Source organism: Chelonia mydas, chromosome 16, assembly GCF_015237465.2.
Source record: "Chelonia mydas isolate rCheMyd1 chromosome 16, rCheMyd1.pri.v2, whole genome shotgun sequence".
Lineage (NCBI taxonomy): Eukaryota > Metazoa > Chordata > Testudines > Cheloniidae > Chelonia > Chelonia mydas.
In genome coordinates, this window is record NC_057857.1 from 6,643,934 (window position 1) to 6,669,558 (window position 25,625).

Consider the following 25,625-nt stretch of genomic DNA (forward strand, 5'->3'; position numbering starts at 1 on the left):
CTTGCAGTTAGAACCATCTGAATCTACCTTGGGTCCAACCTTTCTGGAGATGATGGTGGCTGCAGTACACAGGCCCGGAGCCAGCCTGCATGATTAATGTTCTACAAAATGCCTATATTCATGCAAGCAATTGGGACACCCTGATAATGGAAGAGCCCTGGTAGATAGTTGGGATCTAGTCATATCCTGCTGGGTGGTTAGTATTAACTCGCCTGCCTAATGCACTTCCTGGATTTAGGCCTAACCACAAGTGTCCTATCAGGGATACTTCCATGAAGCCTCCCTCTGCAAGGATTACTCACTACAAAACCCAAGTAGCAGTTTGCTTAGGTGCAGCTCCAACTCCCTCACCCAATGCACCGATGCACACACTACCAGCTATAAACATTTCAACCCAAAATGGTATGTCCAGGCTGAGCATATCAGAGTGGATCACGGAGCGCTGCAACACATCAGGACAGAACAGCCTGGAGCAATGATAAGGAATGCCCACCTGATGCTGAGCCATGTTGCCATGATGTCACATCTCACAGGTGGTGTGTTTCTCAACTTGGTCGGCTGCATCAGGATTGACGTCACCCCCATCAAATCCATTGTGGTTGGCGGTTGGACCCCTGCTAACATCACACTGAGAAGATAAACAGGGCCTGGCCTTGTACCTGGGCAGAATGGATGCAAATCACTGCCAAGTCAGAGTTGTCTGCTCACTTATGCCAGTGTGGGTGTTTCACACCCACTACACAGTATTCAAGGCTGTGGGGAATCAGGTCCACTAAAGCCTACCCAGCGCCTTCCACCAAGTAATGTTCCCTGCAGTGCACAGTGACTGTATCTTGCTCTAAGGGAAGGAACTTTTTCCCATTTTTTGTCCCTGATCTCCTCCCCAGAGAGCATCCATTGTGGTACCCAGCCAGGAGCCTTGTTTCATTTTGCTTCCGTTGCTAGAATTCATTGCTGTGACCACACATCCAAACTCAAAGAGGAACGGTTCCCAGTGGCAATGGAGCTGATCGGAAATAAAGGAAGCACACCACAGGGGGCCAAGAACCCACTCCCATGAAAGTGCCACAAACACATCGGATGTATGACTGCAGGGTCTTTATAGCCTGCAGTTCTTCAGCCCAAAAGCTCCCAGAAAAACCAATGTTGCTGCCCCAGCTGTGAATGGGTGGGGTCCAAATTTCCCTTGAGGTAAACCCTGGAAGACTGAGGCCTTGCGGCTGACAGACTCATGCCATCAGGAAGAGAACTCCTTAAATTGCCAGCATTATTAATCATTTTGCAAGCTGTACATCCAGCTAATGCACTTACCCAAAGAGGCTGGATATACCTGTCATGCTCTTGGTTGTCATTCCCTTATCTTCCATAGGAAAAAGGCAGCAAGTTTTACCTCGCAAAAGCAGCAGCGATTCTATGGAAAATTATTTTGATTGATCATGTAACCGAGGAAGCTGCGACTGTTCTGCAGTGTGGTTTGTGGGATTTTATCAGCGGGGTTGGCATTTTGTGGGTTTGCTATGAAACAGTGATAGATAGCAGCATTGTAAGCTAACACTTTTCTTTTTTTTTTTTTGCATGTCCCTCTATGCTTTGCCATGGTATAGAGTAGTAAACTAAAAAGGCAAGGCTAGATGCCGTAGCTGTCGTCTGCAGCAATTCTGTGGGTAAGAGGAGGAAGAGAGATCCTTGCAGACTTTGGCATGCCTTCCCACAGCTTCCTGTTGTCCCAGGCAATGATGAAACAAAGAACCAAAAGCATTTCACGTAGTAAATAGATGAAGGCTCAATAGGCGCAGCTCTGCAGTGATTGGTTACAGCAGCTCACAGTGTATAACCCACCCCATCAAGTGTCTTCACTAAGAATGATACAATTAAAGCAACTCATCTTCTGTTCTTCTGCACCTGTTTGCAGTGTTGTGGTAGCCCTGTTGGTCCCTGGACATTAGAGAGGCCAGGTGGGTGAGGTAATAGCTTGTATTGGGCCAGCTTCTGTTGGTGAAAGACAAGCTTTCGAGCTTATGCAGAGCTCTGTGTAAGCTCAAAAGCTTGTCTTTTTCACCAACAGAAGTTGGCCCAATAAAAGATACTACCTCACCCACCTTGTCTCTCCGTCTTCACCTGCACGTTCTTCCCAAAGTTATGAAAGTCCCTTAAAATTGAGGCCACAAGGTATAACCATCAATGCCTGCATCTTATTGGGTGAGTGATTTTGGTGTCCCATTCAGTGAAGATGCTGCAGTAAAGTGTCTTATAGTTAGGACGAACGGGTTGATCCTGCTTCCATTGGATTTAGTGATAACCTTCCTATTAATTCTAATGGGAGTAGTATTAAGTCCCAAATCCCTGCTTGTCTTCATCACCCAAGCAGTCCACTGAAGTCAGTGGGGCTACTCATGTGGTTCAGATTTGGTCCTAATCATTATAAAAATGATGAAGCTCACGTGAAGCAAGTTGGGGGCCCCAGATTCCATGCCTGCTCTGCAACTTGCAGGCTTCCCCACTTCCTCTCCTGCAGTAAGACTTGGCACAGAGGAAACTGTCTAACCGCCTCCAGTAACAGGAGCAGAAGGAAAGTAACTATTATGATTTGTATTGTGGGAGCATCCATGGGCCTTAATAATGGAGTGTGCTAGGCGCTGTACAAATGCATGCTTTTTATACTTCTGCAGCATCAAGAGATCCTGATCAGGGATTGTGCTAGGCTCTCTTTGTAGTGGCTTAGTGCCCAGCAAATCATACAAACTATCCCTGTTCCTTGTCCTGCGAAGAGGCCTTTTAAAAGTCATCTGCACCTGATAGCATCACAAGCTGTCTTGAATCTTCAGAGTGGGGCTGGTGCTCCTCTTACTGGCACTTTGTTGGCACCAGTGTTAAACTCTCCGTTGACTTGGAAGAACAGAGAAGTGAGTTTCCATAAGATGAACAGGAATATTGATTGTATTGGATTTAAATCCACTGCTGAATTTAAAGAGGAGAGAAGTACCTGAGTTTTGCTGGCATGGTGCTATTAAACACACCCTTATCAGTAAGCTCTGGGGTTCCGCTAAAGAGTTAAATGGGTCATAGTGATTAAGGCTTGAATGGTAAACATTTCACAAGGGCCACTCCATTCTGCTCTTGCCCTGCAACTAATTAGACTTAGCAGATTCCTCCCCTGTGTGGCCCATTCCACACCCAACTAATGCTTTCATGATGCCAGTGAAAAATGAGGAGTTTCCTGGGCTGGTTTCACAGCATTACCCATAACCAGCCCATTTGGTCGCTTCGTAAGGCTCAATTTGCTCCTTTGCCAGAACAGCGCTGGATTGGTTGCTCTTTTCAGTCAGGTTGCAGGTCAGGCATTTTTGTAAACTCTGATTTTTTAAAATGGAGAAGGGCTTTGATTTATTGACCCATTGCCTCTGCAAATTGAGTTGTCTGGGCTGACATCTGCAGATAAGAGGCTGTCAAGTAATGGCTTATTATTGATGGATTGCCAGCGTGGGCAGTTTGCTTGAAGAAGAATCAATGGCAATCAATCTTCAAAGTATAAACTTTCAAGGAGGAGACTCGTTTCCAAATTGGGTGCAGCGGGTCAGGACGACACCATATCTGACATCCCGACTGTGTTCGGCTTTAATCCTGCAACGATGTATGAAGCACAGAACAAAATGGTTTTCACATCTGCCTGCTTTCAAGTCTTGGATTTTCCTTCTCTGCATTTCAGGGCCAGATTATGCATTATTCTAAACTCTTCCTGCAGCGTACAGAGCACTCTCAACTCCCGTGGATATTGATGGGAGTTGAGAGAGCTCAGCACCTTTCAGGATGGATGTGGCCTTAAATTCACTGAAGCCCAAAATCATGGAACAGGGAGGGGTGGTTGAACAGTCTGTGCTATGACACATCAAAACCAACCAGTCTGAACACTTTATAAATAAAACAAAACATCTATTTTAATGCCTGGTAACAGAGGTTTCCTTCCTGTGGGTGACTGAATTTAGGTGATAGCAGAGCAAAATATCCACTGTCACCAAATGTTTATTGTTCCTTATGGATGCTGTCACTCTGGTGTGAGTTCATTTTAAAAAGTAGACCTAACCCTTATTTAACACTCCCATGACATTTTGGATTTTTAGTGCAGTTTCAAACGAATAGTTTAAAAAACAAAATGGGATTTGTGATATTTTAAGGATGTAACACTCTTTAAAATGTTTAGAGCTTTAGCATCAAGTGGGGAAGATTGAGGGCTGGATTCTGATCTCATGCTACTGGCTTCAACTGAGATAATCCAGATTTACACTGATATTCATGTGATCAGACCTGTCCCCTAAATCTTCTAGATTGAAGCAGCAATCATAGCCCTAAAATATGAGTATTTATGGGGGTAGGGTGGGAGGGGGAGCTTGGATTCCTACTGGCTATGAAGAGTAATTAAGTAACGGGACATAAAATAGATGAGACGGCAAAGGAGGAAATGTTGCTGTGATGATAATACAAGAAGATAAAAATGGAAGAGTATAAGAGAATCTACTTCTAAGGGATAAGTCTTTGTCTTTCAGTTGCAATGTTGTCATTTTAACCAAGAAAGCTCGGATTGAGAAGCACAGCTATGGGGTTAGGGAGAGGGAATTAAATTGCTCCAATTAAGATATAATGTAGGGTGGCCGGAGGATGAGTGGACAAGATTACTTCCAACTGTCTTGTTTAGCTATTGGATTTGTTGCCAGTAAGCAAATCCTCATTTGCATAGGCCTTTAATCTGTAGAGTAAAATGTGTTTGTCGGGAGCTGTAACTGTGCTGCACTATTGAAAACTATATGTTTAAAACTGTTCCTTTTGACTAAAAACACTTCCCCCCTCAAATCTTTTCTGCCATTTTTAAAGCAGAGATCAGCCAAGACATGATAAGAAGGAAAAAACTGTCAGGGAGAAGGAGCTGTTTTGACTAAAGCTTCATTAGAGGGACCTTCCACCAGTTTGTCGGGAGAAAGTCAAGAGCAGACATTTAAACTATGTGTCTTATAGAGAAACCACTGTAAAAAAATGTGGGAAAGTGCATATTAGTCTCAGGGTTTTTAAAGTCATTGGAGGTAGGGAGTTTGACATAGACTCTTGCTAGAACTTCAGAAAGGGATTAGCACTTGTTTATGGAGCTATTCAACTTTGCATGTAGTCCTGAAATGGCATTTCCTCATGTCTGCAGCAGCCCTCATTTCATGAAATGGATGCAACTGCTGAAAAAAGATCTCGCGTGAGCATGCTCACTGGAAGATTAATCCTTTAGAGGGAGTTGGAGAGTTAAGCTACTGTAATTTCTCTGCAGTTGGCTGCAGTAAACAACTGCTCTAAAGACACGAGGAAAAAAAATTGACAGAGGTACATGGGACTAATGTACATATCTTTTTGTGTTTCTACTTTAACATAGAGGGGTTGATAAAGGTTTTCTCTGTAGAGAACTGGGAAAGAAGGATCTTTGTTATGATTTTATGGGTAACCTTCATGTTGTGGGTTTATTTTGTTTTCCAGGCCACTGTAATCCTATTTCAGTGCAAGGCCATACTGAGAAGCTGGTTTACTTTCTAGAAGTGGGTAGAGCCCTGTTTCTGCCTTCATGTTGGGCTAAATGAATATACCAGTTGAGGCCTGCTGCACATTCGTGCTGTGTTGGCAGGAAGGAGCTGATAACACTCAATACTTTTCGCTTGTGAGCATAGCCCAATGTTATTTTTTTTAAAAAAAAATATGCTTCTGTTGAAAGTAAATTTGTAAAGGGATTAGCTTTGATTGCTTGCAGAAGAATAGTCTTTTTATTACATTTTTAAAAGAAAATGCATAAAGAACTGCCAACTTGTTATATTGGTGAGATATCTTAGCTTTGGTCTAAAGGGCGATCACTTTTGAAGGCTGAGAGAAGCCTGCCTTGGTGGCAAGGGAATTGTTGTGTGCACAAGGACTGTGTCAAGGTGAAACTGGGCCATTTTGTTTTTCAGTCGCTCTTTTGTGAGTGCAGCCTGAAAGAGTGAAATCATCTGCCAGTTATTAGTGAAAGGACAGCATGGTATCAGCTCTTGCCCTGAAAGCATGGACGGAGGAAAACATTGTTTACCATCCTTAATACTTTAATTAACAACAACATCAGCAACAAGAAGCTTAAGACACTGCAGATCAAGGGCCAGCCTGGTCCCTGCTGTAACTCCATTGAAGTCCAGCCCAGTTTAGTTTCTTTCTTGGGCTGAGTCAGCACTGTGTGAGCGCTGGGAAGGGCAGAGCTCAGTAACCCACAGCTTGGGTGTTTGCCACTGAAAACTTCTAACTTAATCCTTTGTAGGGGATGATGGAATCAAGGTGAACTGAATGTCAGTGAAGCATGCTGGGGATTTTTTTGGAGTGGGGTGGCATTGATTATTACATCACTAGCTTTAGTAATTCACCCCTCTTCAGTAGCAAGAGTGCTTATGGACTGCTTCCTACCTTGTTCGTTCCAGGACTGTATTACTGGAGCAAAAGGGGGGAAGGGTGCGCTCCTCCTAGTTCTGAGGAAGCTAAAGTGTCTTGCAATATGATGAGAAAGAGTGAACAATAGGCAGCCGTTCTTTCTGTACAGTCTATGCCATTGAGAAACTGTGCTGGATGGCTGTGATGCTAGTCCTGGCCTTGGCCGCTGTTAATGAATTTCCAGCAGCAGCAGGAGTATGTCTTTGCAGTGCTGCATGTTGGAAAATGGCTACTTATGTCCTTGGTGGTGGTGTGAAGAAGGGGATTGTGTTTTAACAGGTAGGCAAATGCTGATGGCTCCCACTGGATTCTTCCTGCAATAGCCGTGGGCTTAAACACAATACGCAGGTGAAAGTTAATGCAGTCAAATGAGTTCAAAAGGGCATTTCTGTGACAGACTTTGCTGAGCTAGATACACTGTGTTTTTCAGGAAGATTTTGCCAGACCGTTGTTGAGTTTCTTAGGTTTATTTTTCACTCGGAACCATCTTTCACTCCTTTCCGAAAGCTTTGGCTAGCACAGATTGTCAATGTTCTGTGGACATTTTTAGGGAATACTGATGGGTGTGTACGTAGGGGAAATAATTAGCTACTAAATGCAAGTGGATTGCATTTTACTGTTTTAAATACCATTGTAGTCTCTCTGAGGGAGGGTTAATTATGTCTTCCTTTTGTTGGGTGCGAGGAAAGGGTTTTTTATATATATGGGGAGGAGCATTGTTTTCAGAATATGTTTTCAAATGTGATGGAACAAAGCTGTGTTTGTCATCTCGGAAAAGCTACAGTTCTGCTGGGATCCAGCAATGCTGCCTGGTTTCTCACTGTGTGTGTGTTTCCTAACAAGGGTTTTTTATCTTTTGTCTGATGCCAGTGAAGGATTTTCATGATGAGAAAAACCACTCAAACTCAGGGCAAATTACAACTGGCTGAAGCAAAGGGGGCTGTTTTCAATTTTTAAAGATAAAATACAAGAAAAATTGAAGAAAAAAGACTAAAACAGGACTTCAAATCTGATTATTTTGTTTGTGGTGGGCATAGCAATCATCTCTCATTAACCCACCATGCGTAAGTGCTGGCGTGTCTTGCAAGTATAGAATCCAAAGGTCTCATAACACCAGGGCTGTGGGCATACAGTGAAGGAACCTCCTGTTGAGTAGGATCCATATATCATGGTGTCTCTCCCAAAGTGCAGACAGTTCTTGTTTCCTTCCTCTGTTTGTAGAAAAGTGACTATAGCGCCTGAATCAGAGCTCTTTGCCCTCCTCATTCATCTCAACCTCATCCAGGGGATGGGCAAGAATTAACCTAGTCACTAACACAATTCCAAATGCTCATCTCAAAAATCTCTTCCAGCCTCTGGCCTTGCCTCCTCTCACTTGTCCTGTTGGAAGGTGGTCTAGGGCTGTAGTGTCTGGCACCAGAAATTAAAGGGAAGACTCAACAAGGAGAAATACGACACTTCAATGCACATGCCTTTTGGCTCAGAACCTCTCTGCTCTGGTCAGCTTACCCTGGGGTAGGACTGAGGCTTTGCTCGGCTTGGTTCAGACTAAAAAGAGGAAACAGTTTCAGCATATTTAGCCAGAAGTCCAGTCCTTTGGTGTCACCAAACCTGCAGCTTCTCAGGGTGTTCATGTGTCCTGGTCAAAGCTTGGTCTCGCTTGGTAGGACACTAGGACTTCCTTCTGACAGATCCCCCAAGCTACCTCTCTTTCCTGTTGATGAGCTCATGTAGAACACCTTTCTCTTTCCAGCTAGGATGCTGGGCAGCTTCTCCACGACAGGCAAGGCCTTCCCATGGGTTCATTTGAAGGGAATTAGCCACATCCCTGTCTGACCTACGTTTAATCTGGACTGAGTTTCAACGGTGAGCTCTTAAAGGTGTTAGGTAATGTCCTAACTAACACATTCTGACAGTCAAGTGTAGATAAGGCCGTGTAGATTTTAACAGGTGCTAATCTGGTTGAGCCAGAGGCCGGGCTTCCCCCAGTGTAGCTCTTGCTGCTAGGAGTGCTGGGATAGACTGACTGCTAGAGGCAGGTTAGCCACCTGGTTGTCTGGACCCCATCTGAGCAAGGTAGGAGAACATAGTGATTTAATCGCCAGCAGCGTGTCGATATTAGTCCTCCCATTATTGCTCTTGTAGCTGGAGCTGCACCATTGCTGGTGCGGTGTTGGGAACTTGGAAGAAAAATGCCAGTGCAGAGCAGGCCTTGATGTCTTTTACTAGACTCCTAGACTTCATTGTGAACCCCACCTAAGGAAGTTAGGTGCCCAGATCCCATTGGATTTTCAGTGGGATTGGGTACCTAACTTCCTTAGACTTCTTTGCAACTCCGAGCTTTAGGGCCAGTTTCTGCTTTTTGTTCCACTAGTGCAACTCTGCTTAATTCAGTGGAGGAACTGAAAGCCAAATAGAGTCTTGCTGACTAGTAGATGCCTAGCTCTTTGGCAGACGACAGCCCCTGAGTTTGTTAAAAGCAGGTCATAAGAAATAAAAGAAAGTGGAACTGACCAGCCTTTCAGACACCTGAGACCAGTTCTCAGAAATGTTATAGGGCTGCAGCAGTGATCTGAAGGCAAAAGCGACTCACCAGATAGGCTATATGATACATATTCCTCAGTCATTACTAGCCAAATAATGACCATTAGAGCTCATTGCCTTTGCTTCAGTATCTTTACTCCTTCAGCGGGTCGTTATCAGGTGGGTAATGACCTGAAAGCCAGACATATGGCTTAAGCATTGTAATTGTCCACTATGCTGAATCCTCTTTTTGCTGGAAAACTGTGCAAGGGTTTTCTTTAAAGCACGGTGTTTGTCTCTGCTTGTGCCTTGTTGTGTCTTGCACTAGAAGTGGGATCATATCACCCCTCTCCTCAAACACTTGTCCTGGCCTCCTGGCCCTTTTGGAATCCAATTCAAAGATTGCATTTCAGCTTTTCAGAACCCTCAGAGGGCTCCTGACTGCTACACTCTCTCTGCTCTGGCAACATTGTTCACTGCCAGTCCCTCCAGCACTGGTGGGGAAGGGATCAGAGTCCTACCTACACATTCAGTATGGCTGTCCATCTGCCTGAGTCAGGTCCCCACCTTCCCTCAGCATACACGAGCTCTGTGGAGTGTTCTGCAATGACTTGTGGTGGATGGGCAAGAAGAATTGGACTGTATCATAATCAGCCATGGGAGTTCTGCCCTAGGAAGATTGCTCAGCCTCCTGGTGTGATGCCACTAGGAGGGGACAGAGCAGGGTGTAGGTTACACTGGCTGGAAAGAGGAGTCTCACCTGGGTCTATCAAGGCAGGTATATAAAGAGAAAGTGGGAAGTAGTTTAGAGGCTCTCTCTCAGGGAAAGAGAGTCTTTTACACATCTGCAAAACAAGGTTAATAACTATGCTACCAGCAGGAGGACAAGGCTTAATTAATTAATGAGCATAGGTAAAGTACCTTGGGATTCTTGGATGAAAGGTGCTACAGGGGAACAAAATGTTGTTATTGTCCATAAAGTTTCTTTGAAAAATGATATACAGTGAAAGGAGAGAGTGATGGTGTGCAACTTGCAGGGGAAGAACAATAAATGAAACAGCGAAGGGAAAGATCTGAAATGTAAATTATACATATGCAACGATGCTAGTTACAAGGAGGGGAGAATGGAAAGACCCGGGAAAGGACAGGTGGGTGGGGAACAGGCAGGTTTTTAAGGTAGTCTTTGAAGAGAGGAAGTGACATAGTTGCTTGCGAAGAGAAGGAAGTGCACAACAGATCATTCTTAGAGCGTCCTCTACTCCCTGACCTACTTGCTGTCAGTAATTCGCAGTTAGAAAGGAAAACAAAAGAAACTGAAGTTCTCCTTAGAAAAGATATAGATCCATTTTTCCACTCTGCCTTCTCCAAGGTAAACCCAGGGCCACATATTTCACTCTAGTGTTATGAATCATGATACTGAAGGGGGACAGTATTGGAATCCTGAAACCAGACTCAGATGTATCTACCAACTTTAATGTGCAAGCCCCTTAATGCAAGAGCAGCTATTTCTTCAAGAACGATACAGGTGTTACTTAATTGGCTTGCCTGGGGATATATCTCACCATAACACATTGTGAGCGTTAGAAATTATCTGTCCCTAACCTCCTTCATAATCCATTGCAAACTAAAAGTCTGCTTTCCCTGCCTCTGCGCCTGGAGGAGCCCCCACTAGCTTGATATATCTTAATCTCATTTTATTTTCCAGATCATTTGATTTCTCAGTGCTTCTGCAGTCCTTAGTGTTCTTGGGAATCTTTGGGTCCATCAATCTTTATCTCGGAGTCTTTGGTTTCCTTGTCAGGCCCTTAGCAACCTTGAAACAAAGTTCCCAAACTGTCCCTCATATGTAACCCAAACTGCTTATGATCTGGAATCTTTCAGTAGTGTGTGTACAACTCTTGGTAAATCAAATTCTGCCCTCTTTGTAGTATGACACTGGTGCTCTCCTTTCCCCTCTCCCTCCTCTACTGTTGGAGATTGGGAGTTAAATGCCAAATATTTAGTAGATCCACCTGTGTGTTTAAACGTCGTAGGGTATTTCAGACATCCCAGTAACTGGATTAATCACAAAACAGAGAACCAAATATCTCAAATAGTTAAAAAAAAAAAAAAAAAGTGAATAAGCAAATGAAACTGAAAGCAGCACACTTCTACTCTGCATTCAGCACCAAACCTTGTCCAAGTAACCTTCCTCCTGCACATAATTTAGGTACAGATTCTAGCCTTCTCTAAACTGATGGAAATCCATTTGAACTGCAGTGACTTCAGTGGAGTTACTCTAGATTTACACCAGAGTGAGGAGATCAGTCTGGCCCTTCATTTCTGTATTGTTCTTTACTTTCTAAATAGCAGTTAAAATTAGTAATAATAGTGTCTGAAATGACAATAATCTCTTAAGTATTCCTTACATCCTTTACATCCAGGGAGTTAGCTCTCCCACGCGATTTACCTCCAGAAGTTCTGCAGGTGCCTTGCAGGCTTTGTCCAAGAACACCTTGAATGGGAAGGAAAAATGAGAAAGTCCCCCGGTTTTCGAAGTTGTCAATTGTGCTCTTGGCTAAGCTGATTATTTTATTTATTCCAATAATCCTCTCTTCCAGAATAAAAGAAAATTAATTGTCTGCCTACTTCTGGAGTGATTTGCCCTTCAGACAGAGTTGCTTGGCAAAGTGCTTAAAATCTGGGCTGAAAAGATGGCTGAGTGTTTAAAATCGGAGTTGCTATAAGAGAGGGTTTGGATTTTAATAGGCTAGTATTCAAGTTGCCACAAAGAGTACCATTTGCTCAGTGTTCTGTAGGATTATGAAGTCCTTTCTCTACATATTAAAAATGGGGTCAAACCTGTTGTGATAGATAGTGTGTCTTAGCTAGGATTTTGTTGGCAATATGAACTGGCTGGAATTGAAGCCCTAAAAATTATATAGCATTAAACACAAACTTTTTTTTTTTTTTAAATGTGGAGCATTGTCATTGTTTTTCACTGTGTTTACTTGTTTGCCTGCTAGTCAGTTTCAGCTGCATTAAACTGCTTGAAAACAGTTAAAGATCTATTTCAGTGAGCTGTGATGGAACAATGAGACTTTTACTGCGTATCATACCTGGCTCTTCGGACTGTTAAATATCACATGCTTTCTTGTCTGCACAGGGTCAAGCTAGATTTACTACAGCAAAAAGCTGTATGGCTTCTTGGCAAAGATCAAAAGCAATGTCATAATATTTAGTGATGAGAGTAGCTACTGCAGAGAGATATAGGTCAGAGTCTGTGTGTGGTGAAGAGGAGAATTTCATCTGTATCTCGGGTCATATTGTCTTTGATCCTGCTGCTAAATTTTGTTCTCCTTGTTAAGAATGCTTTTACCCTGGAATTTACACCAGTGTATCTCCATTAACATCTATGAAGTGACTTGAGATTCAGGCACGTGCAACTGAGAGGAGATTCAGCCCCTCCATTTTGCCATTTAGATTAATTCCCAATCCAAATGGCCACATCCAGATTTCCTCCTGCCTCTGCCACGAGATTAGGTTCAACACATGGCAGAATGATACATGGGCTGAACAAACAGCTTGGCTACTAAATGGCAAACTAGGCGTCTTATGGCTGATACAATCAGCTTCCTGCTCACCATGAATGCAAAGTGCTCGGACCTGTGTCATCCATTGCATTTGCCAGGTGTGCGTCCGTTCGTGTTCCAGTGAATGTCAATCCTAATACACACTGGTGGTTCTGGCACAGTTTGGATTGTGCCGAGCTATGGGAAATACAGAAAAGTTTAAAACTGTGAATACTGTCAGACCGAAGACATGGCTGGTATCAGGGCAGGAGAGATGAAGGGAATGAACAGGGGGTTGTTTGTTCAAACCATTCACTTTCCCCACCAGCATTATACACAAGGGGCCAAATTCAGACTGGTATATGTGGGTGCATCACCCTCGAATTCAGTGGAGATACTCACTTACACCAGGACTGAGTTTGGTCTGAAACCTCCCTCCTCACCTCACTGCATGATCAGAAGGCAGCAAGGACAGACCCTTGGCAGCTCCAATGCTGTTTCAACACAGAAGGGTACCAAGAAGGCGCATGGCAGTAAATCCCTCGTATCTGTCATGTGTTTCCACCTCCTGTTGTCGTGAGGCTGTCCCAAAAGAGCTGGAAGGTAATCCATCATCGTAAGGATCAGGGTAGGAGTTAATTAATTTCCACAATCTTTCTGTAGCATTTAGTCCAGCTAGTAGTAACTGTTTTACTAGGCTGCTGCAATAATCCCATAAGGGACCCACTGGGAGCAGGCTCAGCATGAAGGATCAAGAGCCCAGGGATATTTCCATCAGCCCAGCTGCACAGGTGAGAATCCCTTGTATTTCCATCCACAGTTTGGCTGTGCCACCATGTACGGGAGAACAAATCTCTACCCTCCTCATTCAGCATAGATCTTGGGATGGTCTTTTTATTTTTATTTAAATACCATCAAACTAGCGCGACAGTTAATTAGTGAGACTCCTAATAGCTTTCTGTTTTGCCAAAGAGTGATTTAGAATTGGTCTGTATAGCATGTTACAACAGAACTCTCTCTCCTTCCCATTCTGAAGTCCTCAAGAGATATGCTGCAGCATAAAGCTGTCCAATTCTGTTCCTCTTTTTGCTGCTTAATATGATGATGACGACGACGTGTTGAGCACGGTTGATGTGCTTGGCACTTAACAAACATTGAGGAAGACGTTGTCCCAGCCCTGAGGAGCTTACAATTGCATAGTCTGCTCCCCTTGAATTCAACAGGAAAGCTCTCGTTGACTCCAGTGTTTCAGGATCAGTCCCTTCGTTAAACACAGGGCCAGTAAACCAACATCATTCCACTGAAGTAAATGGAGCTATGCTGGTTTATATCAGCTGAGGATCTGACCCACAGACAGTGTATTTCAGATGTTCCTGATACATAAGTTGAAAGCTGAATCTATAAGCCATGCAGAGTTTTGTTGTAAAGGTATGATTCGTACTTGGTGGGTTATTGTCAAAAATGCTTTTGTGTAACTGTAGCACCCTAATAGCCAAGATGGAGTCCGCTCTGCAGGGCAGGTTGGCCAAGGAAATGCATGCACAGGAATGCAGCAGGGAAACTCCCTACACCCCAGGGACACCTGTGAATACTGTCAGACCGAAGACATGACTGGTATCAGGGCAGGAGAGATGAAGGGAATGAACAGGGGGTTGTTTGTCCAAACCATTCACTTTCCCCACCAGCATTATACACAAGGGGCCAAATTCAGACTGGTATATGTGGGTGCATCACCCTCGAATTCAGTGGAGATACTCACTTACACCAGGACACCTGTTCCGTACCCTGTGGAGTAAACATCCCCCTCTCCCACGGAATGGCACAATGAATATAGGAAAGGGAAATATTTGTTTACAGAAGGATGAATGGAAAAAAATAACAAAGATAGTTAGAGCAGTAAAACAGGGTAACATCCAACACAAGGATCCAAGGGTCCAGGGGTACCACAATATAAAAGTATAGACGCTGAGCAATGCATCTAGACTCAGAGGTTAGGAATCCTGGGCAGAGTTCCAGTCCAGCAGCAAGTCTTGGGTGCTCCTGGTCATCTTCAGCGCCAGTAAATTTTCCCCAACAAAACCCTCTGGTGCCTTCTTCTGCCCCTCTTGCAAATCCACACAGAGCAACAACCTCCCTCATTCCCAGTGTAAAGTCACAAGCCCCACTACTCCTGGCCCCATACAGTTCTGGGTGATGATGGCGATGCTGGGTCCAGCTCCGGTTTGTCCTTCTCAGGGGATTCCTTCCTGGCACGGTGCTCCCCATGGATCCCATCCTGGTTGGCTGCTCTGTCCCTCCTGGGCTCCAGGCTGGTTCTCGACTGCTTTGGTACGCGAGGGCCTGCTCGATGTAGGCACTCTTGTCTGGAGCTACAGACACCACACGGTCCTGTCCTCTCCCTCTCTTGATGCCTCTCCCCTTGGAACAACCAGCACTTCCTCTCCCTCAGGATGAGGTTTTAAAGGTGCCATGCCCTCGCAACCCCAAGGGGTTACAGTTGGAAGCTATGTGTATTACAGGAGGATCATGTCATGGTGAAATATCAAAGTTTATGAAGTTCACAGCAAAGCTCCTGAAAGACCAGAGACTTGTTTTAACCAAAATGGATTGGTACAGTTTGACATCTGCAAAACAAAGAGTAGAGAGGATGGATGGTAGAGGTCAACATTTGCAGGGCATTGTAGACCTTCTCAGGACCCTCGCTTGTGTCCCCTTCAACTTTCAGGTACCTCGCTTGTGTCCCCTTCAACTTTACAGGTACCTCTCTCTTTCCTCCAAGTTCTTTGTGGTGCTTCACTGCTGCACCGGCTTTGGCTAACTGGGTCAGTGTCTGTGTGTGGTCCACCCCAGTGTGACACTCCTGTCTTGTTGTGTTGACTTAATGTTGCTGCCACTCTCCTACTCTGTTTTCCAGACAGCCCTGTGTGATGACACCAGCACTCTCTGAGCCTGACTCTGATCTCTATTCCACCAGTGTCAATCTGGAGTAACCCACTCAAGTCAAGGGGCTGATCGTCCGTGGCACTGCCTCGTGTGTGATCGTTTACAGCTGGGCAAAGCAGATGTAAAACTGTACCAGATTAGAATGGGAGTGTGTTATACACACAGTGCAGGGCAAAAGAGAATCAGGCCCAGAGTGCTTACTGTAGATTTACACTTGTTTAACAGAGGTCAGAATCTGGCCCTCAGAGTTTAACTCTTCATCCATATTTTAAGATGTTGAGATTGCTTAAGAGACCATGCTGGCCAGGATCTGTAGGATTTGGCCTGTTAGTTGCAGCTTTGGTGCAACTGATGAAGCAGGTTACTTGTGGGGTATATAACAGGAATGTAGCTGCTTTACACCCCTTGATATCTTAACATCATGCTGAAAGCTGGACCATGACCCAAAGCCTGTGTATCTGGGTGTTACACTGGGCTCTACTTTAACTTGCAAGGAACACCTTACCAAAACCTTGCTGAAAATATAGCCAAGAAACAACCTGACCAGCAAACTAGCTGCTCTTACCTTGGGAGTGAGTGCGGGGACACTAAGGCATTCTGGGCTTGCTTTCTACTATGCTGTAGCAGAATATTGCTCCACGGTGTGGCTCAGCTCTTTTCACACAGGACTAGGAGACAGTCACTTGAACGCAACCATTCATATAATAACAACAGGTACCAGGAGACTGACCAGCCTAGCTTGGCTACCAGTTCTGTCCGATATTGCCTCTCTTGACATTAGGCAGCAAGTCACCTTGCAGAATTTGCTCCATAGGGCTATCTCTGTGTAAAAATGAGTTTCATTTACTGAGCCACTGTCTCAGCTCAAGGCAGGCCACTTGGAGAGTCCCCCCAAGGCAGGGGTTCTCAACCTTTTTCTTTCTGAGGCCGCTCAGCATGGCCCACCTGTGTTACAACGACTGCTTTTCTTCATATAAAACGTAGGGTCAGTTTTAGGGGGTAGCAAACAGGGCAGTTGCTTGGGGCCCAATGCCACAGAGCCCGCCGCGAAGCTAAGTTGCTCAGGCTTTGGCTTCAGCCCCAGCTGACGAGGCTCAGGGCCCTGGACTTCAGCCCCATCTTTGGGTACTCCATCTTTGGGTAGAAATCAATCCCTTCGGAGATGGAGTGATCATGACTCCCCCTTTTGCCACCATGGCCTATTAGAAGATGTAGGTCGCATATTTGCAGGTTGCACCTATCAAAAGGGTTCCACCCTGGACGTGTACAATGCTCTTCCCTCATCTGTTGACTGGTTAAGACACTTAGACTAACACACTTGACTTGACTATCTGTGCAGATGTATATATCTCTACACGTTCACTTTCTCCTTTGCCCACTCACAAACTCATCCCCGAAGCTGTGTGGCTTTGCAGGTGTTATGTTTAAACCCAAATACTGCAGGATCAGTAACACAGATGCACACTCTTCATCCTGAGGGAGACCAGGCTGAGCTCTTAATCTGTGGCATTGCTCATTTTTCTGGGGTGACAGGTGCGTACCCCTAGAAAGAAATAAACTTGTATTTCAAGCATGTTTCTTGCATCAGCATAGGAAGGAACAAAAAACAGTGGGGCTGCACACAATGAAGTGGTAGTGATAAAAATTAGCAGACTGCGTAGGCGTACAGCTCTACAAAGCCAATAGGGTCCTACACATATGTGATACTCAAATACTATAGTTTATCCCATAGTCAGCCAACGCTCTCTCATTGTTTCTAGCTCCCCTGCCATCCAAATTTCGAGGAGCCCGTCCTGAATGCTTTGTGCACCCAAAACTCCAGTTGAAGTCAGTGGGAGGAGTTCACCCAGGAGTACTTCCTCTTGGTCTCATGGCTCGGATTGATCATAGCAGCAGTTTACAGTCTGACACCTCCTGTGTTAGGGGACTATACTCTGCTCATGCAGAGGGGATGGATTTGAGGATCCAATAGATCTTTTCCATCCCTAACTACTATGATTCCTGAAACACCAAACACTGCATTCTGCTCTTTCTCCCCCCAGACCTGAAAGATGAGAAAATGGTCAGGCATCCCTGTAGACAGAGAAACCTGCCAGTGCTGTCCATGCAGCTTCTCTTCTTAGTGACAGGTTTCAGAGTGGTAGCCGTGTTAGTCTGTATCAGCAAAAACAACAAGGAGTCCTTGTGGCACCTTAGAGACTAACAAATTTATTTGGGCATCAGCTTCACACCTTCTTGTCAACTGTCTGTAATGGGCCACTCTCTTACCACTTCAGAAGTTATTTTTCCTCCCTTGGTATCCTGCTGTTAATTGATTTATCTCGTTAGACTGACCTCACACTTGGTAAAGCAACACCCCATCCTTTCATGTATTTATACCTGCTCCTGTATTTTCACTCCCTGCAACTGATGAAGTGGGTTCTAGCCCACGAAGGCTTATGCCCAAATAAAATTGTTAGTCTCTGAGGTGCCACAAGGACTCCTCATTGTTTTTTCTCCTCTTAGAGAGCAACAAGAGATTCCTTGTTAAGAAACAGTCATGTCAATTCTGCATATCCATGGGAAAGGCCCATTTCAACTCTCCTTCAGGCTTAGCCATCTAGCCTGTGTATTTTCCAGTGGGTAACTTCTTAATGAGCTCTTGGCATCTCTGTGTTATAAGAATAGATTCAAAGGCATTGCCACATACTATGCATGAACTTTAGGTGAAACAGAAAACCACAGTGATAGTGCATTCAGAAAGGTTCCCCCCCCCCCCCCCCCAAGTGTGGTGATACATATCCCTATGATTTTCTTAAGCTGTTTTTTCTCCTGGTTGCGGCTTTCTTTGACTCCATGGCAGCTGCACCTTTAACTTTACAGTTCTGCATAGTTCTGAGCACGAGTGCGGGCTATAAAATTAGAAGAGTTTGCAGGGTGTGGCGGGGTTGTTGCTTATGGCTGGTTAAAAAAAACAAACTACTGTGTTTCCCAGTAATATTTCAACAGCTGTGGTTTGCCTCTCAGTACTTTTACTTTGAGTTTGAGAACATGCATAGGCCCCAATTCTGCAGTCTGATCCCGGCAGAGGGACTTTTGTAGGCAAACAGAGTTCCAGTGAAATCAGTGCGATAGTACTGAGGTCTACCCACATGCTTCAAATTGCAGGATTGTGGCCACGGTCATTCCTAACCCAGAACTATCTCATCAGGTTCACTGGTGTACAGTTTTTTGCTGTTCCAAAATTCTGGATGGAGAGCTGGAATAATAATTTTTTGAAAAACCCAGACTGACTGAATAAACTTTCGTGTCCTCTTTCTGAGTTGCCACTGCACATTAAAGCAGGTGGAAATGTTCAAATGGCTAAGATCATGGCTTCATGGCCTTTTTTAGGCTACCGTGGCTCAGAGAAAATGGGAATGGATGCCTTGGACAGGAAAAAAACAACCCTTTAACATGTTTCAGGCTCTTTTTTCCCCTCCCAAATGCTCTTTTTAAAGAATTACAAATGCATGTTGGCATAGAAACTACAGAATCTGATTGAAGCATGCAAATGTAAAAGGAGCCTTTCTGTGTGAACAACATGGACTGAGTCTCAGAAAAAGCTGGCTAAAATCTTTTACAAGGCAGAGAAAATTGTCCAGATGTTGCTGGAATTATCATGGCACTAAATATTTAGGGTTTTTAATTTGCATTTAAAATTCAAAAAGGCTCTAATGTAGGGAATGCAGATATGTTACCATTGAGTTTTCTTCCCCTCCTTCCTTCTTTTGAAAGAATTTATGGCCTACAAATATTGCTAAAATCTGTTTGGCTTTGAATAGTGCCAAATCCTCATTAAAACATGTGGATATTTCTGTGGTTTAATCTGTTGGAAATGTATCCGCAATCCAGTTATGTTAAATTAAGGAATAATATTGGCGTGGATGTTTGAAATATTAAATGTGGCAGTCGGAACACCAAGCAAAATGTTTGCACATTTTAATCGCTTAATGATTAATCTCTTAGTTTAGTCCGAGGCCTGATCTGGAGTGCTTAGAACTGTCCCAGTTTCTCCGTTTTGGAAGGGAAATATTTGCTTCCTTTCCCCCTGAAACATCCAAAGAGCAACACAGTATCTCCTGCACCTTGCTTCCACTCACTTCCTCTTCAGCTGGCTAGCACAACTGCAGTGCCATGAGCTGAAGGAAGCTGTGGAGCATTGTAAGAAAGCTCTCACTGAGCATGCTCCTCAGCACCTACCGTGGGGTTGGAACTCATGGACAGACCAGTGTAGGCCTCTGAAATCCTTGATGAAAATCTTAAAAGCCAGCACAGCCAAACAGAGGTATGGATCACGTCGAGCTTTATTTAAGAGGTTTTTACTGCTGATTCTTCAGTCCTTTGGGGTTTTCTAAAGACTGTCTTAGAGGAAATGCTTCTCTAAACTTAAATGGCTTAGCAGCACATATCAGTAGTTTGTGTCTCTGATATTTTATCTGCTCTGCTGAAGGCCAGGCTAGTTCTGGTAGCATGGAACCTTTGCACTTTTCATTTGTGCTGTGTGAGGTGCCATTCCTAAGGTGCTGCCTTTTGCTTGCATGCTGCTGCTGTTGGAAATACTCCCTTTTCATGAGTTACTTCAGAAGCAGGTAAGGCCACGAATTGCAAAGTCAATTGATTTTTATTTTTTTTTTAAATTGCCTGTGGAGAGTCCCACCAAGTCTTTCTCTCTTTAGTGAAGCAGAATTAAGGCAACACTTCGTCGTTTTGAGTGTCGAAGTAGGTAGGTAAAGAGAGCCATGAAATGCAGTTTACAAACCACAGTGCCTTGGGATACATTCATAAGATTAAAAGAACAGGAGGACTTGTGGCACTTTAGAGACTAACCAATTTATTTGAGCATAAGCTTTCATTATCTACAGCTTCATCCGATGAAGTGAGCTATAGCTCACGAAAGCTTATGCTCAAATAAATGTGTTAGTCTCTAAGGTGCCACAAGTCCTCCTTTTCTTTTTGCGGATACAGACTAACATGGCTGCTACTCTGAAACCATTCATAAGATTAGAGCTAGGTGGATTTGTTGCGTAGCATTTTGGGGACAGTTTACTTTGGATGTTACGTTTTCCAGAGTTCAGTAATAGTTTTTGTTTATTATTTTCTTTTTTAAAGATAGAAATGGGGGGAACCGTGGTAAATAGGCTCATTTTTAAAAAAAGTTGTGTCCTTATTTTGGATTTTTGCCTTGGTTTTCAGATGACCTTGTATTAAAATGGGCATCTAGATGAAAAGTCGGTGCAGTTTCTTAAATAGCATAATTCCAGAAGAATGTTACTGAACAGCATTGTGTTGTCGCTGCCCCATCGGTGAGTGGGTAGCATTCGCACCCCGTCAGTTGAATATGTGATCACACTGGTTAAGGTCAAGAGGCCCATAACTTGATCAATTTTTTTTTTTCTCCTTCTGTCTTAAAACTCCATGTAATTCTTTCTATTTGAGGGTTTGGATTAAAATAAATAAATAACTAGTCAGTGCAATTTCCTTTTTTTTTTAATGTAAAAATTGGCATCAGTTGCCTAGCTCTCATGAGCAACCCTACAATAACAAATCAGGTTGCTAAGTCATAATGCTGAAAAATCAATTAGTGGAGTTTTCTCTTTTTGATGAATACAGGCACCTGGCGATGGCATCACTCTAAATTTTTCAATAAAAGATACAGTAATAAACCAGCATGCAATGGAGGGTGGGGAAGGAAGCCAGCCAGCTGCAGGAGGGAAATAGGTTTCAAAGGATTCTTCTTGGTGGCTGTGAAATGCACCAGAACCGTGGGCTTTGGAGCACTGATATTTTCCTATGATTGATATATAGGTTCTTCAGGGGTGCTGGCTGAAATTCATCCCTCCCATCTCCCCTCTTTCTCCTGCATACCACACAAACCACAGTTAATTGGGTTTTGTGTTGGGAATGCCGCTGCGGATGGGGGAGGGACAAAATCCACCCCAGAGACATGAGTACAGGCATAATTGCTTTTCCATTCTGCGGACTGGTAAGTGGTCACAGCCTATCCATGCCCCTATGTGGGAGTTCTGGTTACTGTATCCAAGTGCCAGTCCAGTAGTCCCTCTGTGCCAGCCTAATCAGGTTTGCTGGAGAGTCCCCAAACATGGAGCTGGCTCCTGCAAACTGCTGGCTTACTTTGCTCCAGCCCAGCAAACCACTTTAAGCATGTGAACAATCCTCCTTAAAGTGCTTTGTTTGACTGGGGCCAGAGGGCTCTGCACCTGGGCTCAATTCTGCCATGGTGCACAGGGGATAAGGATTCAGACACATGGCCATTCTGCCTCCTCCCCCCACAGTAACAATGCGAGGATTAGATGCTGTCTTGCACAGGCCTTCTGCACCTGGGTGCTCTTCACCTTTTCAGAGTAAATCTGGATGCTGGAGTGTTTAATTCGATGGTTTAGGCACTATCTTCTGGAATCTTTAGTCTGCAGTGGGATACTTACAGTGCCTGTGCCCAAGAGTAAAAACATCTGATGTAAAAGGTAGGGATTGTGACCTAGCAGAGAATCCAGACAAATAGAAATGAACAGGAACCCTGTATTTCCAAGGGTCCTACTTTACAAAGGCTTTTTTGAGGGGAGATTTTAATTCCAAAATTCATTTCCTCCACCAATTTTTAGGGAAATTTCCCAGCATAGTTACAGCAAGATAATTATTCTGCTACAGTTATATTGGGATAAATCCAGGCTTTTTAAGTGGAGTAATTATACTGGAATAAAGTCACTTTAATTCCAGAATAGTGTGTCCACATGGGGACATACACCGATATATATAATGGGATAATTATTCTGGTATAACTAGCCCTTTCTAGTGGCTGTTCCATCACTCCAAGGGTAAAAGCTTGGAAGAGCTTCAGAAAAGCCAGGAGCCCTTTCCCCTATTCCCTGGCCAGACACACACATTCTACTAGTTGGACGCTTAACAAGGAAGAAGATCTGTGTCTATCCTTAGGTTAAATTAAAGAAAGAAATGTTCATTGGAATCCTGTACATACAGTGAGAGTGGGAAAACGGGTCCTAGTAAGCTGGGCTTCCTCCTCACTGGCTGGCTCAGAGGAATGCGTATATGTGTTTTGTGGTTTGAATTTTACAGTTTCTGAGACCAGGACAGGGGATTTGGCAGAGTTTTCAAGCAAGGTCACCTGTTTTTGGAGGACAGCAGCTGCCAGTTAACTCTGCTGCCTAGACACCATCATCCCCTGCATTTTGAGAACCAGCAGGATCTGTGCTCCAACTACCATCTGAAGGGGTCTATAGGAAGAGGATTAGAAATGGAGGGCGGGGGTGGGGGAAGAGGAGAAAGAAAACACTGAAGGTAAAAATAAGGGAAGAGAGACCAGATAGATCAGAAGAAGAAAAACTTGGCATAGAGTGATGAGGAAGAAGAGAAATGCACCCAAACATTTAAGGGGATGAACAATTATAGACAAACTAGTGGAAGAGAAAGCACAGATGTTAAAAAAAGAGTGAAGAAAAGACACCTAAAGATACAGACTGAAAGGTGGAGAATTGATGAAAAGGGCAAAGGATGTAGGAGGGGAAGAAGCAAGACCTAGTAACTTACCCCTGTATTATGTAACAAGATGTTTGCTTTATTCATCATTCGAACCCATGATTAAATGGTGATTTGGCCGTTGAAAAAATAAATCTGAAAATTGTGCTGGCATTGGCCTGGGAGGGATGACCCTGCCCTTTCCCCAACCTACCCCCCTGTGGAGGCAGAAGATTCCCCTCATTTAAGACACTACAGCTGGCTGAGTAATGTCTTGATGCTTAGAGGCCCTGATAAAGCATGTGAATGGCCATGTGGAAAGAGAGTTTAGGAGGATTATACTCTGTGCTAATGAATACATATTCTGTGTAACTCATGCTTCCTAAGGCATGGCAATAGCCTGTCTACCTTGTTGTTTTCTAACACTATAAAATGACTATCACAATCTTAGGCTCCGTCTTGACTGCTAAAAGAGGTGTGTTTTTACATCAAGATAGCTGCGGTGAAATAGCTATCTTAATATGAGACCCCAGTGGAGACAAGATATAGGTAGGTTTGACCTCAGTGTAGGTAGTGTAGGTCAACACTATACATCCGACCTGGGGTTCACCTCGACTAGCAACATCAAGATAAAAACTACAGTGTCTTCTCTCTATTAGGATTTTCTGTCGAGCTGGCTATCATAAGTGAGCCATCTCAGTGTCAAAGATGCACCTCTTTTTTTGCAGTGAAGACACAGACACAATTTAAAAACTTTTCCCCTCTCCGGAGATGCCCCTGTTTTCAATGAATGTAACATTTACAGGGGAGTTTGGGAACCAGGCAGTGTGAGAGTTGGATTTGGAAATAAGCGTGCCATTGATAAGCACTACGAGGTAGGTTGCAATGTAATGGCACACTGAAAATGGCTGTCTGGGTAGGGTACCTCATGGAACAGACTCCTTAGCCAGAGCTTTAGCTATCACTCTTCTCAGTGCATTCTGTAAATCAGACAAAGAACCTGGTTCAATATTTTGCATGGCAAGATGAGGACTATCAGTGCATGGGCTGACATCGAATCAGAAATGTGGGACTGGAGACTCAAGAGGCCATCAAGTCCAGCTCCCTGGGCTGAGGCAGGACCAAGTAAACCTAGACCATCCCAGACAGCTGTTTGTCTAACCTGCTCTTAAAAACCACCAATGACCAGGATTCAGCAACTTTAAATCCATTATGATCCTGATGGAGCACTGTTTGGATGTAGTTTTTATAAGCGAAGTGACAGTAGCTATTTCCCCTTCCTTTTCCTCAAATAGAGTGAGAGATGCCTAGATTTAAGCATAACTGCACAGTAGCATTACGAGGGACAAAAGAAATGACTGCAACAGAAATAAAAATGTGCTAGAAATGACGGAGTGAAAAATCCACTCGACTCTCTCATTTGTTTAGCATGCGTGCGAGTGTCCACTTTCCACAATTTAGATCTGAACAGAATGTCTGATTTAGTAGCATCCCTCATTGCAGAGAGAGTTCTGCTTTATGAAGATGTGGGATTAGCATTTCGCTACTGACTGGGGCATTGGAATTGTACTGAAGCAGGGATAAATAAAGGTTTTTATATACTTTTATTATTTATGACTGTGAACCATGTTTCTTTTGTTTGTGTGTTGGGATGGATGAAGGCTGCTTGTTTGATTCATGACATCCATTCCGGTCCTCTGGAATGAGGCATATTTAGATTAGATATGTAATGTACAGCACTGAATCGGAATTCCAGCAAAGCTTTATTCACTCCAGAATGGATGAAGAGCATTGAATGTTTTCTGAAATGACAGGCGTCTTAGATTGCCTTAAAACTGATCTTTCAGACTATTCCTTCCAAAGGAAGTTTTAAAATAAGGTCTGGAGCTCCAGGCATGTCAGTTTACTGACCTGTAAATATTCACCCTTGTAGGTTTCACACCAACATCTGAGGCACCTTAGGAAGGGGGAATATCAAAAATCCTAGCACAGTAATGGCAATGCCAAAGGGATTTTGCCATTATAACCATCTGAGTTTATATAGTTGTTATCATGATGTGCCCGAATGGGCCTCTCCCCACCCCCTTTAAATGGAGAGAAAGGGAAAATGCTACTCAGCAATGCCTCCCACAACCACACGATGATTCCCTACAAGCAGTCAAGGTTTAAGATACATTTGCATTTAGATCATACGTTTGCTTATTGCTTAAACCCCAACCCTGCAGAGAGATGGATGTAGGCAGACATCTCTGAGGAGTCCTGTTGACTTTGATTAAGGCTCCAGGTGGGCCCTGGGATCTGCCGCCATGATTTTCTTTTGCAGGGTCAGGGCCTTATTTAAGGTCTGTAATGTTTGGGCTTTTCACTTATGAAGTGGAATGGTACAAAGTATACACAGAAAAGAATGAAAAAGATTATTTTACTTCCTAGAAAGGTGTTTCACTATGCGCCACATTTTGCCAACCCTATACTGAGTGGTGTCTTACTTTGCAAGTTGTCCCATAGATTTCAGTGGGACCGTTGTGGAGGAAAGTACTACGTAATGTGAGTAAGTGAGGGTGGCAGGATCGACCCTTGTTTTCTTGTGTAGTTGAGGCTGTGAGGTGCTTTGCCAGCCCA

The 25,625-nt window shown here is 43.9% G+C and overlaps 1 protein-coding gene and 1 long non-coding RNA gene across 5 annotated transcripts in view; one reads left to right on the forward strand and one right to left on the reverse strand.

Annotated features, from left to right (window-relative positions):
* The window catches only part of EHMT1 (euchromatic histone lysine methyltransferase 1), a 167,701-nt gene that overhangs the window by 17,487 nt on the left and 124,589 nt on the right, over window positions 1-25,625 (forward strand). The window contains exon 1 of one of the 4 annotated variants that reach the window (XM_037879303.2): window positions 5,331-5,358. The exons of 1 other annotated variant lie outside the window; for it this stretch is intronic. Coding sequence is in view for 1 of the 3 variants with exons in the window: in XM_043530086.1 (XP_043386021.1) it covers window positions 20,054-20,104 (51 nt within the window). In the remaining 2 variants the exon portion in view is untranslated. Of the gene's footprint in view, window positions 1-5,330; window positions 5,359-19,669; window positions 20,105-25,625 lie in introns of those variants that run through there. 2 more of the 4 variants (XM_037879304.2, XM_043530086.1) reach the window with 2 other exon arrangements.
* LOC122463103 lies at window positions 7,355-23,971 on the reverse strand. Its single transcript, XR_006286108.1, has 3 exons — window positions 23,932-23,971; window positions 14,325-15,175; window positions 7,355-14,133 (listed from the first exon to the last, which is right to left on the reverse strand). It is a non-coding gene; the product is annotated as an uncharacterized LOC122463103 (long non-coding RNA).